The sequence below is a fragment of the Carcharodon carcharias genome, chromosome 25 (assembly GCF_017639515.1).
Source record: "Carcharodon carcharias isolate sCarCar2 chromosome 25, sCarCar2.pri, whole genome shotgun sequence".
NCBI lineage: Eukaryota > Metazoa > Chordata > Chondrichthyes > Lamniformes > Lamnidae > Carcharodon > Carcharodon carcharias.
In genome coordinates this window covers 47785220-47801168 of record NC_054491.1, presented here as the reverse complement: position 1 = coordinate 47801168, position 15949 = coordinate 47785220, and the positions used below count along the sequence as shown (strand labels likewise).

At 42.0% G+C, this 15949-nt stretch overlaps 1 protein-coding gene across 2 annotated transcripts in view; it reads right to left on the bottom strand.

Moving 5' to 3' along the window:
• Positions 1-15949, bottom strand: part of prdm10 (PR domain containing 10) — a 196123-nt gene that overhangs the window by 6320 nt on the left and 173854 nt on the right. For both annotated transcript variants that reach the window (XM_041174207.1, XM_041174205.1), the window contains exons 20-21: positions 12090-12233; positions 9753-9921 (exon numbers count right to left, since the gene is read on the bottom strand). In XM_041174207.1, the coding sequence (XP_041030141.1) occupies positions 9753-9921; positions 12090-12233 (313 nt within the window). The remainder of the gene's footprint in view (positions 1-9752; positions 9922-12089; positions 12234-15949) is intronic.

Here is a 15949-nt window from a genome sequence, read left to right as displayed (position 1 = left end):
GGTAATTTACACACAAATCCTTCACAAAAGCACTACCAGTGGCTGTCTGGCAAATTGAACAGACTATTTACATCATGCAAAGATGGTAATTATTTGGGAGGAGTCTACATGCTATTTGTTAAAAGAAGAGCTAAGATGGATTACAGAGTACTCTGATAATCACAAAATTTCATTTGTGAAGTTTGTCAATGCTGGGAGTCAATACTTCTAATTTCAGGCACCGATGTCTAAGCATTCCTAGATATCCTTCAGAGTAAATTTCCCTCTATACTATCCCATCAAATACTCCCAGGGCAAGTACAGCATGGTGTTAGAAATAGAGTCCCTCTATACTGCAGTCTTACTGAATTAAAATTAATAATACTCAAAATAAAAGTCTGATCTTTAATCAAATGTGATCTCCTTCAGGCTCAGGTGACGCCAGTCTGTGCCTGTCCAGGAGGCTGGGCTGGTTTGAGCTGTCACCGACACAGAGTGCCTCAGTAACATTGCCTGACTTCACCCCTGCCTTAGTTCATGTGCTACTAAACCCGCATGTGGATTATAAAAATTACTTTTTAATTTGTTTCCACTGAAAAATTGTATGTTTTTTTTCTGATTGTGAATTAGTTTAAAAAAAAACTTTCAAATTTGATGAATGGCAAAAGAATCAATGGTGACATGAGGATTTCTTTTAAAAGAAGCAAGTAGTTGGGATCTGTAATGCACTGCCAGGAAGTGTGATGGAGGCATATTCAATTCCGACTTTTAAAAGGGTTGGATCATTATCTGAAGAGAAATAAAAAATCAGAGCTATGGAGCAAGGGCAGTGCAATGGGACTAGCTAGTTGCTCTTGCAGAGAGCCAGCAAAGAGACAATGGGCTGAATAACCTCCTCCTGTGCTGAAATCGTTCTGTGATTCTATGATTTAGACCCTCAGTGACCACAAATGGAGTCTGCACACAAACATTTGTCATATTTGTGACATCAGATTACATGTTGGGATCTCTGAACACGATGGTTAGCATGAAAAGAAACAAAAATTTTTTTCAGAAGATCTGGATGATCTCCAGCTGCTGTGGGGAGAACAATCTTTCTTCCATTCCCTGTTGGGTGGGAGCAAGTGTAAAAGTGCATTGACAGTTCCACACTGATGGCCCCAATCCTTGAAACTCTAATTAGACACTAATTCAGATCACATACCAAGGCACTGTGTTCCCATCAGATTCCCATTTTGCCATCATCATAGTAGCAGGTAAATGGCTGACGGTGCAATAAAAGCCCAATTTGACTTTTGAGTTAAAGATGATTAAATGAGAGTCTGATGTTAGTCCTTAAAATTGGTGTGTAAGAATTGTGTAAATCAGCATGGGGCGTTATTTATCTTAACTGTGTACTTTTCTCAGTCCATTGTCTGTTTTCTTGAATTTATGTAACACTCAAAAGAGAAAGATTCCTTTTACTAATTTTTTTTGAATCTTGTTTTTTATGATCTACTTGTCTCCCTAATTTTCTCTCTTTCTTTTAAGAACAGCACCATAAGATAAAACCTAAGAAAAGCCTCAGCATTTTAAATTGGCAATAAAAACTGACTGCCAAAATAGTGTGTGGGAAATAATCTGAAGGGAGAATCAAATGACTCTTTGAAGGAGTTCAGAATTGAGGGAATACTAGATTTAGGAGCTGGGCAGATGGACCAGTCTTTTCTGAGTGCAGGATAGTTCTCCTCTGTGTCCAGATCAATATTTTTCACTAAACTAAAGCCATTAAAATAGGTTATTTGATACTATCTCAAAGCTGTTTGTGGGAGCTTGCTATATGCAATTAGTTCTTGCATTTCTATATTACAACAGTAACTCCACTTCATAAATATTTCATTGACAGCAAGTACTTTAGGATGTCCTATGGTCATGAAAAGCAGTAAATAAACAAATACAATTTTTTTTTCATCCTGCACTTTCCAAATCTCCTGTTCTGAGATCTGTTTGATTGCTACAGTTCTCCAATGCGCTCTTTTCCACTGTAACTGGGTACAGTAATCTCTGCATGTAACAAGGCAGCATGCAAAACACATGTAGCCTTTCTCCTTGCAGTTCAATCAACTACTCTTATCACTTGTCCTATGCAAATATAAATTTTATTTTACCCTGGAGATCCCACACGAATCACATTAAAAACTCACCAAATCTGGGGACAGATCATCTTATTCCTTTTTAGCCAATATCCCAGCTGGGAACTGGTAGCATTAACTCATGCCAACTGGTGACCACACAAATGCCCAACCCCACTGCAGGGTAATTACATTTAAATCATCAATTCAAGAGTTCCTGCCACGTCCCAATAAACAAATAGATGGAACTGTTTAAAGAACAATTCAAAATATTTAACAAATATACATCCCATTAAAACAAAAAACTCAGATAGAAAGAGCCATGTGGTTTACGAGGAAAATTGGGGATTATGTTAAGATTAAGAATTGTAATAACCCTGAGGACTGGGGGAGTTTTAGAAACCAGTGAAATAATAAAAAGGGATCAAATAGAACATGAGAGTAAACTAGTTAGAGGAAACAGGCTGTAAGATCTTTTACAAGTACATAAAGAGGAGAGGAGTAAAGTAAACATTGGTCCCTTAGAGACAGGAGAAATTATGAGGAATGAGGAAATGACAGACGCATTGAACAAATATTTTGCATGTTTTTAAGACATAAACATACCAGAAATAGAAGATGACCAAGGGGCTAAACTACTAATAATCTAAAAAGCATGAGGAAATGTATTTAATCATTAGTGGAGAAAAAGTATTGGAAGGCTGAAGGGACTAAAAACTGAAAAATCCCTAGCACCTAATGGCCGACATTCTAGGGTTCTAAAAGAGATAGCTGCAGAGATGGTGGATGCACTGGCTATGATGTTCCAAAATTCTGTAGATTCTAGAATGGCCGCAGGGAATTGGAAGTTAGCAAGTGTAACTTATAGTCAAGAAAGGAGGGGGAGAAAAAAACAAGAAACTACAGGCCAGTTATCCTGACATCAATCATTAGGAAAATGCTGGAATCTATCATTAAGGAAGTCTTAACAATGCAGTTAGAAAATCATAGCACAATCAGACAAAGACAAATGGTTTCACAGAAGAGAAATCGGGTTTGACAAATCTGTCAGAGTTTTTTGAGGATGTAATTAGTAGGACAGATAAAGGGAGAACCAGTAAATGTAGTATACTTGGGTTTCCAAAAGGCATTGAATAAGATGCCACGCAAAAGGTTAATGTGCAAGATATGGGCTCATGAATTGAGTGTAATATATTGGTATGGATGGAGGAATGGTTAACAAACAGCAAGCAAAGAATAGGGATAAATGGGGCATTTACAAGTTGGCAGACTATAACTAGTGGAGTGTTGCAAGGGTCAGTGCTGCAGCCTCAGCTATTTACAAACTATATTAATGACATATGAAGAAACAGAGGAATGAATCCAAGTTTGTTACTGATACAAAGCTTGGTGCAAAGTAAGATGCGAGGAAGACACAAAGTGGCTACAAAGAGATACAGACAGATTAAGTAAATGGGCAACAAGGTGGCAGATAGAAACATAGAAAATAGGAGCAGGTCATTCTGCCCCTCGAGCCTTCTCCGCCATTCAATATGATCATGGCTGATCCTCTAATGGAGGAAAATGTGAGGCTATTTATGTTGGTAATAAGAATAAAAAAAGCAGAATATTTTTAAAAAGGCATGAAATTTATAAATGTTGATGTTCAGAGAGACTTGAGTGTACTTGTACAAGGAACACAAAGTTAGCATGTGGGTACAGCAAACAATTGGGAAGGCAAATGGTTATATTGGCCTTTCTTGCAAGGGGACGAGAACCCAAGAACAGAAGTCTTACTACAATTGTACAGGGCTTTGGTGAGACCATACCAGGGTTACTATGCAGTTTTTGATTTCTGTAACTAAGGAAGACTGCACTGGAGGCAGTATAGGGAAAGTTGGTTCCTGAGGTTAGAGACTTCTCCTCTGATGAAAGGTTGAGTAAATTGGGCTTATTCTCTCTGGGGTTTAGAAGAATGAGGGGTAGTTTCATTGAAATATAAGATTCTAAAGGGGTAATTTCATTCAAACATATAAGACTCTTAAGGGGTTCACAGGGTGGACACAGAGGATGTTTCCCATGGCTGGGGAATTTAGAAGGGGTGCAGTCTCAAGACGAGGGGTCAATCATTTAGGATGAAGATGGAGAGAAATTTCTTCACTTAAGGGTTGTGAATCTTTGGAACTCTCTACCCCAGTTGGCTGTGGATGATCTTATCGTTGAGTATATTTAAGGCTGTGATAGACAGCTTTTGATCTCTCAGGGAGTCCAGGGGTGTGGGGAATGTATGAGAAAATGGAGTTCAAGCCCAAGGTCAGCCATGATCCTCATGAATAGCAAAGCAGGTTCAAGGGGGCATATTTTCTATTTCTGATTCTATTTCTTCTGCTTTTCCATTCTCTTAATTATCTTACAAAATTCTAAGGCCATCTTTCCGATGCCTTCTGTTCAAGTTTGTTCAGTCTTTTCCTTTAACTAGAGCCCCTAACACTGGGGTTATACTCATGTCTTTCTCTGCCTTTCCTTGTTTCTTAGCTACAACTGGATGCTGTGCTCAAGGTGCCATCTGACTAGGGCCTGCACAGGTTGGTGACTACATCCTATATGCTACTGGTTGTATGTGCTGCCATTGTTTGTGAATATGGGCACCATTTCTGCTCTTTCCATTCTACTGTCACATCCCTAATGTCCAGCAATCCTTTGTAATGATAGTTAATGCCTCACAAATCTTCCCCCCTAGCCTCTCTCAGTGCTCTGGGATAACTACCATCCATGCCTGGGCAATTATTCAGTCTGAGCGAAGTTCATATCTGGGATCTGTGAAATGTCTCACATCAGGAGAGTCCAGCAGTTAGTTAGTTCGATGTGCTATTGCGCTAATGGCCTGAATCTTCTGGTCGGCGTGTGGGGGTGGGCCCTGCTCGTCAACGCATAAAATGACACGCGGTGACGTCGGGCATGCGTCCTGACATCACTGCGCGTCATTCAGATCTTCAGTTCGGTGGGCATGCACCGGAGTCATTAAGGCCATTTAAATAGCAATTCTGGGGAATGAAGCCAGACAGGTGGCTGAGGTGATGGTGGGGAGCATTTTAGTGATAGCGAGCACAACATGGTACAGTTTGTTGTGGACAAAGAAATCGACAAAAAAATGTTTTGGATTTTGGGAGAGCAGATTTTAGTCAAATAAGCCAGGATCTGGCCAAAGTAGACTGCGAACAGTTACTTGTGGGTAAATCTACAGAGGAACACTGGGGGGTGTTCAAAAATGAAATGGGGAGGATACAGGCTCAACATGTTCCCTCTAGGGTGATAGGAAGGAGTAAGAAGCCCAGAGACTCATGGATGACTAGAGATATTCACATTACCATGAGAAGGAAAAGAGAGGCTTTTAGCAGGTACAGGGGAAGTAAATCAGTGGAGGCATTAGTGGAGTACAGATAGTGCAGGGTGGAGCTTAAGAAAGCAATTAGGAGAGCAAAGAGGGGATATGAGAAAGCTCTGGCTGGTAAAAGTAGGGAAAATCCCAAGATATTCTACAAGTATATCAATGGGAAGAGGATAAACAGGGAAATAGTAGGGCCCATAAGGGACCAAGGGGGCAATCTATGGGTGGAGCCAGAGGACATCGCTGGAGTGCTGAATGAATACTTCACGTCCATCTTCACCCAAGAGAATGAGGATGAAGGTATCGAACTTGGGGAGAAAGACTCCGAGGTTCTAGAGCAAATTGATATGGGGAGTGACAAGATATTGGAGGTGTTGGCAGGCTTAAAAGTGGACAAATCTCCAGATCCGGATGATTTGTGTCCCAGACTGCTGAGGGAGGCAACGGAGAAGATCGCAGGGGCTCTGACCTGAATTTTTAATTCCTCTCTGGCCACGGGGAAGGGGCCAGAGGACCGGGGAACAGCTAATGTGGTTCCGCTATTTAAGAGGTAAGCCAGGGAACTACAGGCCTGTGAATCTCACGTCAGTGGTAGGGAAACTATTGGAGAAATTTCTGAAGGAGAGTACCTATGTCCACTTGGAGAGGCAAGGTTTGATCAGGGATAGTCAGCATGGCTTTGTCAGAGGGAGGTCATGCCTAACAAATTTGATTGAATTTTTTGAGGAGGTGACCAGGTGTGTAGATGAGGGTAGTGTAGTTGATGTAGTTTATATGGATTTCAGCAAAGCCTTTGACAAGGTCCCACATGGGAGACTTTTAAAGAAGGCAAAGGCACATGGGATATAGGGTAATTTGATGAGGTGGATTCAAAATTGTCTTAGTTGTAGGAGGCAGAGGGTGATGACAGAAAGGTGCTTTAGTGACTGGAAGCCAGTGTCCAGTGGCGTACCACAGGGATCTGTGCTGGGTCCCCTATTATTTGTCATTTATTTAAATGACATAGATGACAATGTGGGGGGTAGGATTAGTAAGTTTGCGGATGACACAAAGATTGGCCGGGTGGTTAACAGTGAGTTTGAGTGTCTTGGGCTACAGGAAGATATAGACGGGATGGTCAAATGGGCAGATAAGTGGCAGATGGAATTTAACCCTGAAAAGTGTGAGGTGATACACTTTGGAAGGAGTAATTTGACAATGAAGTATTCAATGAACGGCATGACACTGGGAAGTTCTGAGGAACAAAAGGACCTTGGCGTGTGTGTCCATAGATCTCTGAAGGCAGAGGGGCATGTTAGTGGGGTGGTGAAAAAGGCATATGGGACACTTGCCTTGATCAATCGAGGCATAGATTACAAAGGTAGGGAGGTCATATTGGAGTTGTATAGAACCTTGGTGAGGCCACAGCTGGAGTATTGTGTGCAGTTCTGGTCGCCACATTATAGGAAGGATGTGATTACACTGGAGGGGGTGCAGAGGAGATTCACCAGGATGTTGCCTGGGATGAAACATTTAAGTTTTGAAGAGAGGTTGGATAGACTTGGGTTGTTTTCATTGGAGCAGAGAAGACTGAGGGGAGACCTGCTCGAGGTGTACAAGATTATGAGGGGCATGGACAGGGTGGATAGGGAGCAGCTGTTCCCCTTAGTTGAAGGGTCAGTCATGAGGGGGCATAAGTTCAAGGTGAGGGGCAGGAGGTTTGGGGGGGATGTGAGGAAAAGCTTTTTTACCCAGAGGGTGGTGACGGTCTGGAATGCGCTGCCTGGGAGGGTGGTGGAGGCGGGTTGCCTCACATCCTTTAAAAAGTACCTGGATGAGCACTTGGCAGGTCATAACATTCAAGGCTATGGGCCAAGTGGTGGTAAATGGGATTAGGTAGGTAGGTCAGGTGTTTCTCACGTGTCAGTGCAGACTCGATGGGCTGAAGGGCCTCTTCTGCACTGTGATTATGTGAAAACAATTAACGGAGCTGCCTATCCAACCGTAAGGTTGGTGGGCAGGCGAAGAGTCCAGGCAGCCTTCGCATTTTTCATGGAACCTCATCCACAGGCAGGATGAGGTTTCATGAAGGTTTTTTAGCTTTAATAAAAATTTTTAATAAAATTCATAGACATGTCCCAGCTCATGTGACACTGTCACATGAGGGGACATGTCCAAATAATTTTTTGAAATCTTTTATTCACTTTTTGATAATGAAATTAAACTCCCTGAAGCAGCTCTGTGCCTCAGGGAGATTTCACGCACATGCAACTCAGCCTCCTCCTCTCGCCTGCACAGGGAGCGCTCAGCGCTTCCGGGCCTGTGTCACACTGGGCTTGTAAAATGTCTGCGCACAGCCGATTGTGGCTGGTGATCGGATGCCCGCCTGCTAGCGCCCGCTGCCACTCAGCACCCCCGACAGGGAGAAAATTCTCCCCAGTGGGTAAATTATGAACCAGGCTCTGCTCTCATCTACTGGTTGTACGATTCAATTTAATCACACAATGCAAGATATTCTGATCAGTATCAGTGTTGGCTTGGCTCAGTGGTAGCACTTGTACCTCTGAGTAACAAGCTTGAGAGTTCAAGAACCAATGTAAAACCTCGTACCTAATCTATATGAAGTGTTAGCACTTCATACAGTACTGACTAACTACTACACGATTACAAGTGTCATTTTTTGGATGAGATATTAAAACAAGGCCACATCTGCCTGTTCAGGTTGGTGACATGGATAGAAAATTGGACAGGAGATGGGAGACAGAGAGCAGGGATAATGGATATGTACTCAAATTAGCAATGTGCAACTAGTGGTGTCCCTCAGGAACCTGTACTGTTGCCTCAGCTATTCACTGTATTTAAAAATGACTCAGATGAACGAATAGGCAGCATATATCCAACTTGTAAAAGACATTCAGTTAGGTGGCAAAGTAAACAGTGTAGTTGGAAGCAGAAAATTGCAAAGAGACATTGATAGATTAAGTAAATTGACAAAATAGACTGCAGCGGTTCAAGAAAGCAGCTCACCACCACCTTCTCATGGGCAACTAGGAACAGGCATTAAATACTGGCCCAGCCAGTGAATCCTGTGAATGAATAAAAAAAAAACTATGGCAGATGGAATTAAATTTGGGAAAGTGTGAGGGGTGTAGTGCAGATTCACCACAAATGGGGCTAAAAGGGTTATGTTACGAGGGCAGAGACTTGGCTTTTATTCTCTTGTGTATAGAGGGTTAAGGGGTGTTCTATTTGAGGTGCTTAAGATGATCGGGTAGAGAGAAACTATTTTCTTTGTTGGGGGCATCCAGAACAAAGAAGCATAATCTTAAGATCAGAGCAAAGTGATTCAGGGGTGATGTTGAGAAGCACTTCATTATACAAAAGGCAATGAAGTCTGGAACTCTCCCCAATAAAACTGTTGAGGCTGGGGTTAATCAAACAATTTAAAACTGACAGATTTTCGTTAGGCAAGTAGATTATGGAATAGGGAAGCAAGACATGCAGATAGGATGGAGCTAAGTACTGATCACCCATGATCTACTAAATGGCAGAACAGGCTCAAAAGGCTGAGTAATATCCTCCTGTTCCTATGTTCCAAAATATTTTATAGCACTATTCAAAGAGCAGAAAGTTACCCTGCTGTCCTGGCCAACATTCTTCGCTCATCCAAAACCATCAAAAGCAGATGAACTAGTGATTCATTTGTATGGCTGCTTCAGTTACCTCCACAACAACAGTGGTCACATTTCAAAAATAGTACACTGGCAATAAAGGTCTTCTAGATTTCTGAGACATGAAACACACTAAATAAATGCTGAGATGTGAAGGGGCAGATATCTAAATGAGCCAATGCCCTCGGGAGAAATGGGTAGGAGAGACAAACAAAGTGTTTCCCAAATTAATTGAAATGATTTTTTATAAGACTTTAAATCCAAATGATTTTTATAAGACTTTAAATCCATGGTTAAGTGTCCTTCCCCATACTTTTCCTGTTAGGAAGCATACAACCCGTGGACAACAGATCTCAAATCCAATCTACTTACATTGATTCTGCTAAACTCCCCTCATTACAGTTCTGTAAATTTCTGCTAGTGTTTGAGTGACTTGTGCACAATTGATTCCAGAAACCTAGTAACTCTGGCTGACTTAAGTACTCTGAACAGAACAATCTCAGCAAAGCAGCAATTAAATTTTGAGTTAGCAGATTATAAAACTAGTGTGTTGATTCAATATGTGGGAAAGGGAGGCGGCACAGACTAATGACAAGATGAAGCATGATTGGATCTGTGTTTGTCTGAACTACAACAGCCACTCACAGTAGTTGCGAAAGGTCCCCCAAGTGCTAGGAAGGTATGTATGCTGTACAGAAGCTGTTGGTTGCTGCTGTAAGACCTGGTTTTGTGTTGATGTTCCACCCTGTATCTGAGTAGGGCTGAGTTCTTGTTGCTGTTGCGATGAAGGGCTCAGTGGCTGACCTCCTCCAGTCTACAATCAAACACATATTCCAAAAAGCATGACAGTTAATAAACAAATATTGCTACAAAATCTAAAGCAGTAAAATGCTCACTCTGTTACTGTTTCATTTGTTGTTAGATTAATGGACCGCAGTAGGCTCTGTGATACAGGCTGGAGGAAACTCTGCACCATACAGCTTAACAAAATGTACAATATTGAAACATACTGCTCCATCTTTTTTTTCAACCCCAAGGACCAATGGGTCCTTCTCTTGTGCAATTCTCAGCTATCTGCTCCCTTGGACAGAGATCGCCTAGCATTGAAAGTCTTCAACTTTCTTCACTACTAGAGTAAGCCAACTCCTGGTCACATTTCTGGGCAGACAATTACTTGGAGGATGTCATGACATCATGATACTGTTCATCAGAAAAGTTCCCCATGTGCTCAGGTTCTATATGAGACAAGTCCCCAAGGTTTCACTTGGTTATTTCTTCAGGCAAGAACAGCCAAGCAATGAAAGACTCTTCAAAGATTGTGGGGAAGATGAAGGAGGAGCAATGCATTTAGGATATTCGCTTTGAAGAAAAACAATTTCTCATTCAGTTTGCTTCCTCAATACCCGATTGGAGGCAGCAGACAGAAGTTTCCATGGAGAAAAACATCCAAAAGAAATGCCTCTGATGAAATCGAGGTAACAGTTCCAGGAAAGACATTCTAGTTACTGCCATCAGATACCAGGATAGAGGCTGGCTTTGAAAGATTGAACGTCAGGGCTGCGGATCATAATCTAGGCTGACAATTTGCTGCTGCGCTGTTGGAGGTGCTAGCTTTCAGACAAGATGTTCAAACAACCCTCATCAGGACGCAAAAGATTTCACAGCATTATTCGAAGAAGAACAACAGGTTTTCCCAGTGACTTTCATCCATTAAACCAGGCTAACTGATGATTCATCTCATGACAATCGTGAGTCCTTGATGTACTTACATTGAGTGCTGTGTTTGGCTGCATAATAACACTTCAATAATATCGGTCTGTGAAGTGCTTTGGGGAATCCCAAGGACTTGAAAAGTGCTATAGAAATGTAGTGTTTTGCATCAACTCTAAGTAAGGCTTTGCATAACTGACACAAAGCTCCTAGAATGTGGCATTTCATGCTCTCTGAGCATATCCAGGATGTGGAGGTCTTATATCCAGATCCAGGTAAATGTACTAATGATCCACCCTGACATATGTCACAAAGACAGGCTAGACATTTTATAAATACCGCATGGGACAAAGGAAGGATAAAACTGAATCTATGAAAATTAAATCCGAGATACTTACAATGGCTTGACCTAATGGAGTTGTAAAATAAAGAAAATAGAATTTGCATTTAGCCAGCATCTTATCACACCCTGAGGATGTCCCAAGGTGTTGGATTATCTTTGAAGTGCATTTGCTGTTATTTAGGAGAACGTGGGTTATAATGGCTTGCTCCTGACATGAAGGATGCACTGTTGGCACCATTGGTTAAGCTGGACATACAACACACACGCTCTTGTTAATGAAATCACTGTGGGCATTCACTGTGCCCACTTGGAAAAGACAGGTGAGCATTTACTGCACAAAGCATGTTCAGAGCCATTTTGCTTCAAGATCCAGATCAACAAAGGGAGCAAAAATTCTTAAGTAAATTAAACGAGGTGTCAAATTTTACAATTTGAGATCTCGTGCCAAGGGAACAAACTGAAACCTTAAGGGCAAGGCTTGACTTATAATGAACACGAGGAAAGGAAGAGGTCAGAAGAGACAATATCACAAAGCCTGTTGTCTCAGGGATGGGGTCTGGGGTGAGTTTGCTCCAATAGAGTGTGGAGGGTATATTGTAGAAAAATAAATCCTGCCCTGCCTCAACATTCTCAAGATAAAAGCAAAAAACTGCGGATGCTGGAAATCCGAAACAAAAACAAAAATACCTGGAAAAACTCAGCAGATCTGACAGCATCTGCGGAGAGGAATACAGTTAACGTTTCGAGTCCGTATGACTCTTCAACAGAACAGTTCTGATGAAGAGTCATACGGACTCGAAACGTTAACTGTATTTCTCTCCGCAGATGCTGTGAGACCTGCTGAGTTTTTCCAGGTATTTTTGTTTTTGTTCAACATTCTCAACTTGGCCTGCAGGAAATCTGTTGTGCACTATCCCAATAAGTGTTACCTGGGAACCAGTGGGGGCCATGGCACTGGACTGATCCGACACTTGGACATGCTGGACCTGAACGGAGTGCTGTGCAAAGGCATGAGGATCATGCAGCTGGCTGACATCCACGGTAGAATGCTGATTCTGTTGTGGGGAGGAGGCCTGAAATGAAATGAACACAGCAGATGGAATAACAATTTCACAGCCATAACAGCAACATTACCTCATGTCATGACAATACTGACAATTCACAACCTAAAACAATCACCATAATTTTTCCACTTTTATCCTGAATGCAACAACTCTTCCTGAATGCAGGTGGAAAGATGTTGGGCCAACTAAATGGGGTGAGGGGGGAGGGTGGGTATTTGACCAGAGAAGAGCCCAATTCTGACTCCCAGTCTTTTAGCATGTTCATTGGATAGGAAGCATAAACAGCAGCCGTGGCAGATAAACCCATCCAACCAGAGGCTCTGAAACTGACTGCAACAAGTATAATGACACGAGCCAGCTAACTTCGCCCAGGCCACAAACAGAAGCTGTTTACAGGATAAACTCTCTGATCCATCAGGGCAGGCCCAAGAAAATTGTTTACATCATTCACCAATTATTAAATGTAGAAGATCAACCACAATCTTACTGAAATAGAGCAGCAGGCTCAAGGGGCTGAGTGCTCTGCTCCTGCTCTTATTCCTTTTATGTTTCCCTGATAAATTTTTCATCTTAAAACAACCCCAACTGAAGACGAGTTTATGGAAGAAATCTATAGTAGTCGCTGCATTCTCTTTACCACCTTTTGCTGGTGTAAAGCCCTTCATTCCACAGGTTTCAGCAAACAAGAAAAATAAAAGCATTGAAGAATTTGAGGAAAATTGGTGAACAAACTTACAGGAAGTTCACCAGACCCCAGCATCAACTGATTCCAATATACAGCTCCAGGCAGTAGCACCAGTCTTTGGTTGAGAAACCAAAAGCTGCAAAGCTCTGGATCACAGCTTATCAGCATAGAAAGAGGCCAAATGGCAGTTAGGTGCAGTCCCTTTCTCATCAGAAGCACAGTCAAGGTCCCTCCGTTGTGGGGAGAGAGACAGTGCCAGCTTGCCCTGCTAATTTAAAACAGCACTGATACCAACCTGTCTTCTCAGCTATAGCCTTAATGTAAAAGGAATAAACCAGTGCTAGACACTTGCAGAAACCCATCCTCACAAATAGTTTCTTAGTAAGATATTGAGAAATTCATACTGGTAAAGTAAGGTTGCCATAAAGTGGAGTACACGCTCTGTCCCCATTGGGATACACTTCACTCAAATCCAGAGCGCTTAAATTTTCAACAGTAAAAGCCACACATGAACAATACAAAACCAACAGACAGGAAAAGGTCAGCTGGTCTACCTAGACTGTTATGATCCCTTATGCATCATGTAAAGAGACTCCCTACATCCCAAGAGCCATGTATTCTCCTGGGACAGGGTTTAAATAAAATAACAAAGCCAAGGCCAATAAAGGAATAAATACTGGAAAATGCCTGTCTGATCCCTTCAGGCAATCAAAACTAGACCAGGAGACCACATTGACCTTGACTTATATCATTTGGTACCTGTGATGCAATCTGATGCAATATGGGACAGGAACTGGTCCAGCTCTCTCTTGAAAGTTACACAGTAAATAAGTACTCACCTCACAGTAAGTGTTCCACTAGTCTCTGGGACAAACACACTTAACCTATTTCTTTCCTTGCATAATTTATACACGCAAACCCCGATCCTCGACAAACTAACTGATATTAATAATGTCAGTGTGCACATAGTCTAATCCCTTCATTATTTTACAGACCTCATGTTGCCAGAGTCTATGCTTCCCAAAGTCTTCATGTCTCTCTGGGTAGCTAAGATGCTTCAAACTGGGAGTCATTCTTGTGAGTCTTCTATGAACTTTTCCAATATCCCGTAACATGTGAGGGAACCAGGAAGGACATATGCCTAACCAAAGTCTTATATATAAAGAGCAAAATGGCATATTTTATTTTGGAATGAAGAGCCCTATGATTGCAATCTGGTAAGTAATTAGCCATGGTCCACAAAGGACCAATGGCATCTCTCTCTGTTACAGAAAGAGAAACAATTGGTTATATAGCTTGAGGCACCACTCTGCAAGCATGGGGCAAGCAAGGAGGCCAGCCTCTATGAACTACCACAGCCTATACAAGGATTGAACCCACACTGTTAGCGTCATTCTGCATCACACTCTAGATATATAGCCAACTGAGCTAACCGGCCCCCCCCCACTCCAATCCAGAACCCAAATGTCCATCGACAGCTCATTAGGGTAGAACTCTGCTGCCCTACCCTTAGCTTGTCTAATCAGGATCACATTCCCCATTAAGCTATTAGCTTGCAAGTATATCTGCAGCTGATGAGGACCATCCCCAGCTCACAGTGAAGGATCTTCCCATCTGCAGTCCATTAATGAGCCTGGCACATCAATGAGGAGCCACTTCAAGAAAGATCCTTCTCCTTGCTGGTCAATCATGGGCAAAAGTACTGAAAGAACCTTAAACCCATATACTAGAAGCATACTGAGGATTTGTCTGAATTCTCAACTATTTAGAATAATTCCATTATTGAAGTTGCTGAGATTCAGGGAGCTGAGTTCCCACAGAGGTCACAGGTTTGGCAGCAGGACACTGGACTTGCATAAATCCACACCACTGCATTCACTTCCCTAACTCTTGCTCATCTATTCTCATGTCAGCAAATTGACTGACTGTCCAGAAAGAGAAGTTGTTTTAAGAGTCGCTAAGCAGTAGCCTAGTGTGAGTTGTGTTCTTACTGGATGAGAGAGGCAGTGGGTCCAGGGTTCAGTTGCTCAGACACTGGCAATTTCAGCATGTGTAAGACTGACTGAGGGTTCAAAACCAAGGTTCACTGCAGGCTAAAGAATTTCCATTCAGCAAATCAAGACTCTTCAATGTGCCCTTGCTGCTGAACTTTAAACAGACATCACAACTTTGAAATTATTTAATTAGCTCAGCTTCAGATCAAGGAAACCAGCTTCAGTCTGAAAGCTAATCCTGATTATATCCATAAAGATGATCTCTCACCTAACAGTTCCATCAAAACCCATTCCTCCAGTACCATAACTTTTCTGCTGAAGCCCATTTCACTAGTACCACCTCTCCCATCAAAGCCCTCTTTCCAATATCAGCTCTCCCACTGAAACCCAACACACCCATTAAAACCAATCTCTTCAGTGCTCCAACTCACCTAATTAAAGTCCGCCCCCATTTCCCTAACTCTCCCATTGAGATCCATCCTGCATGATCCTCCAGTCCAACTGAACAGGAGGAACAATGTCTCATTTACAAAGCCACGTTTGTCAAAGCATTTTATAGCCACTTTTAGAAATACTTTTGAAGTATAGTCGCTTTTATGATGCAGAAAACAAGGTGCACAGCAAGCTCCCATAAATTGTAATGTGATGACCAGATAATCTGTTTTTAGTGATGTTGATTGAAGGATAAATATTAGAAAAACTTTCCTGCTTCACTTTTGAATTGTGAAATGGGATCTTTCATGTCCATTGGGGCCAGATGGGGCCTTAGCTTAATATCTCAGCTGGAGTATTGTGTCCAGTTCTGGGTGCCGCACCATAGGAAGGATGTGATAGCATTGGAGAAAGTACCGAAAAGATTCACGAGGATGGTTTCAGGGATGAGGAACTTCAGTTATGAGGACAGATTGGAGAAGCTGGGACAGAGAAGAATGAGAAGAGATTTGATCCAAACTCATGAGGGGTCTGGGCAAGGTAGATGGGGAGAAACTGTCCCCACTTGTGAAAGGATTGAGAACGAGAAGGCACAAATTTAAAGTAACTGACAA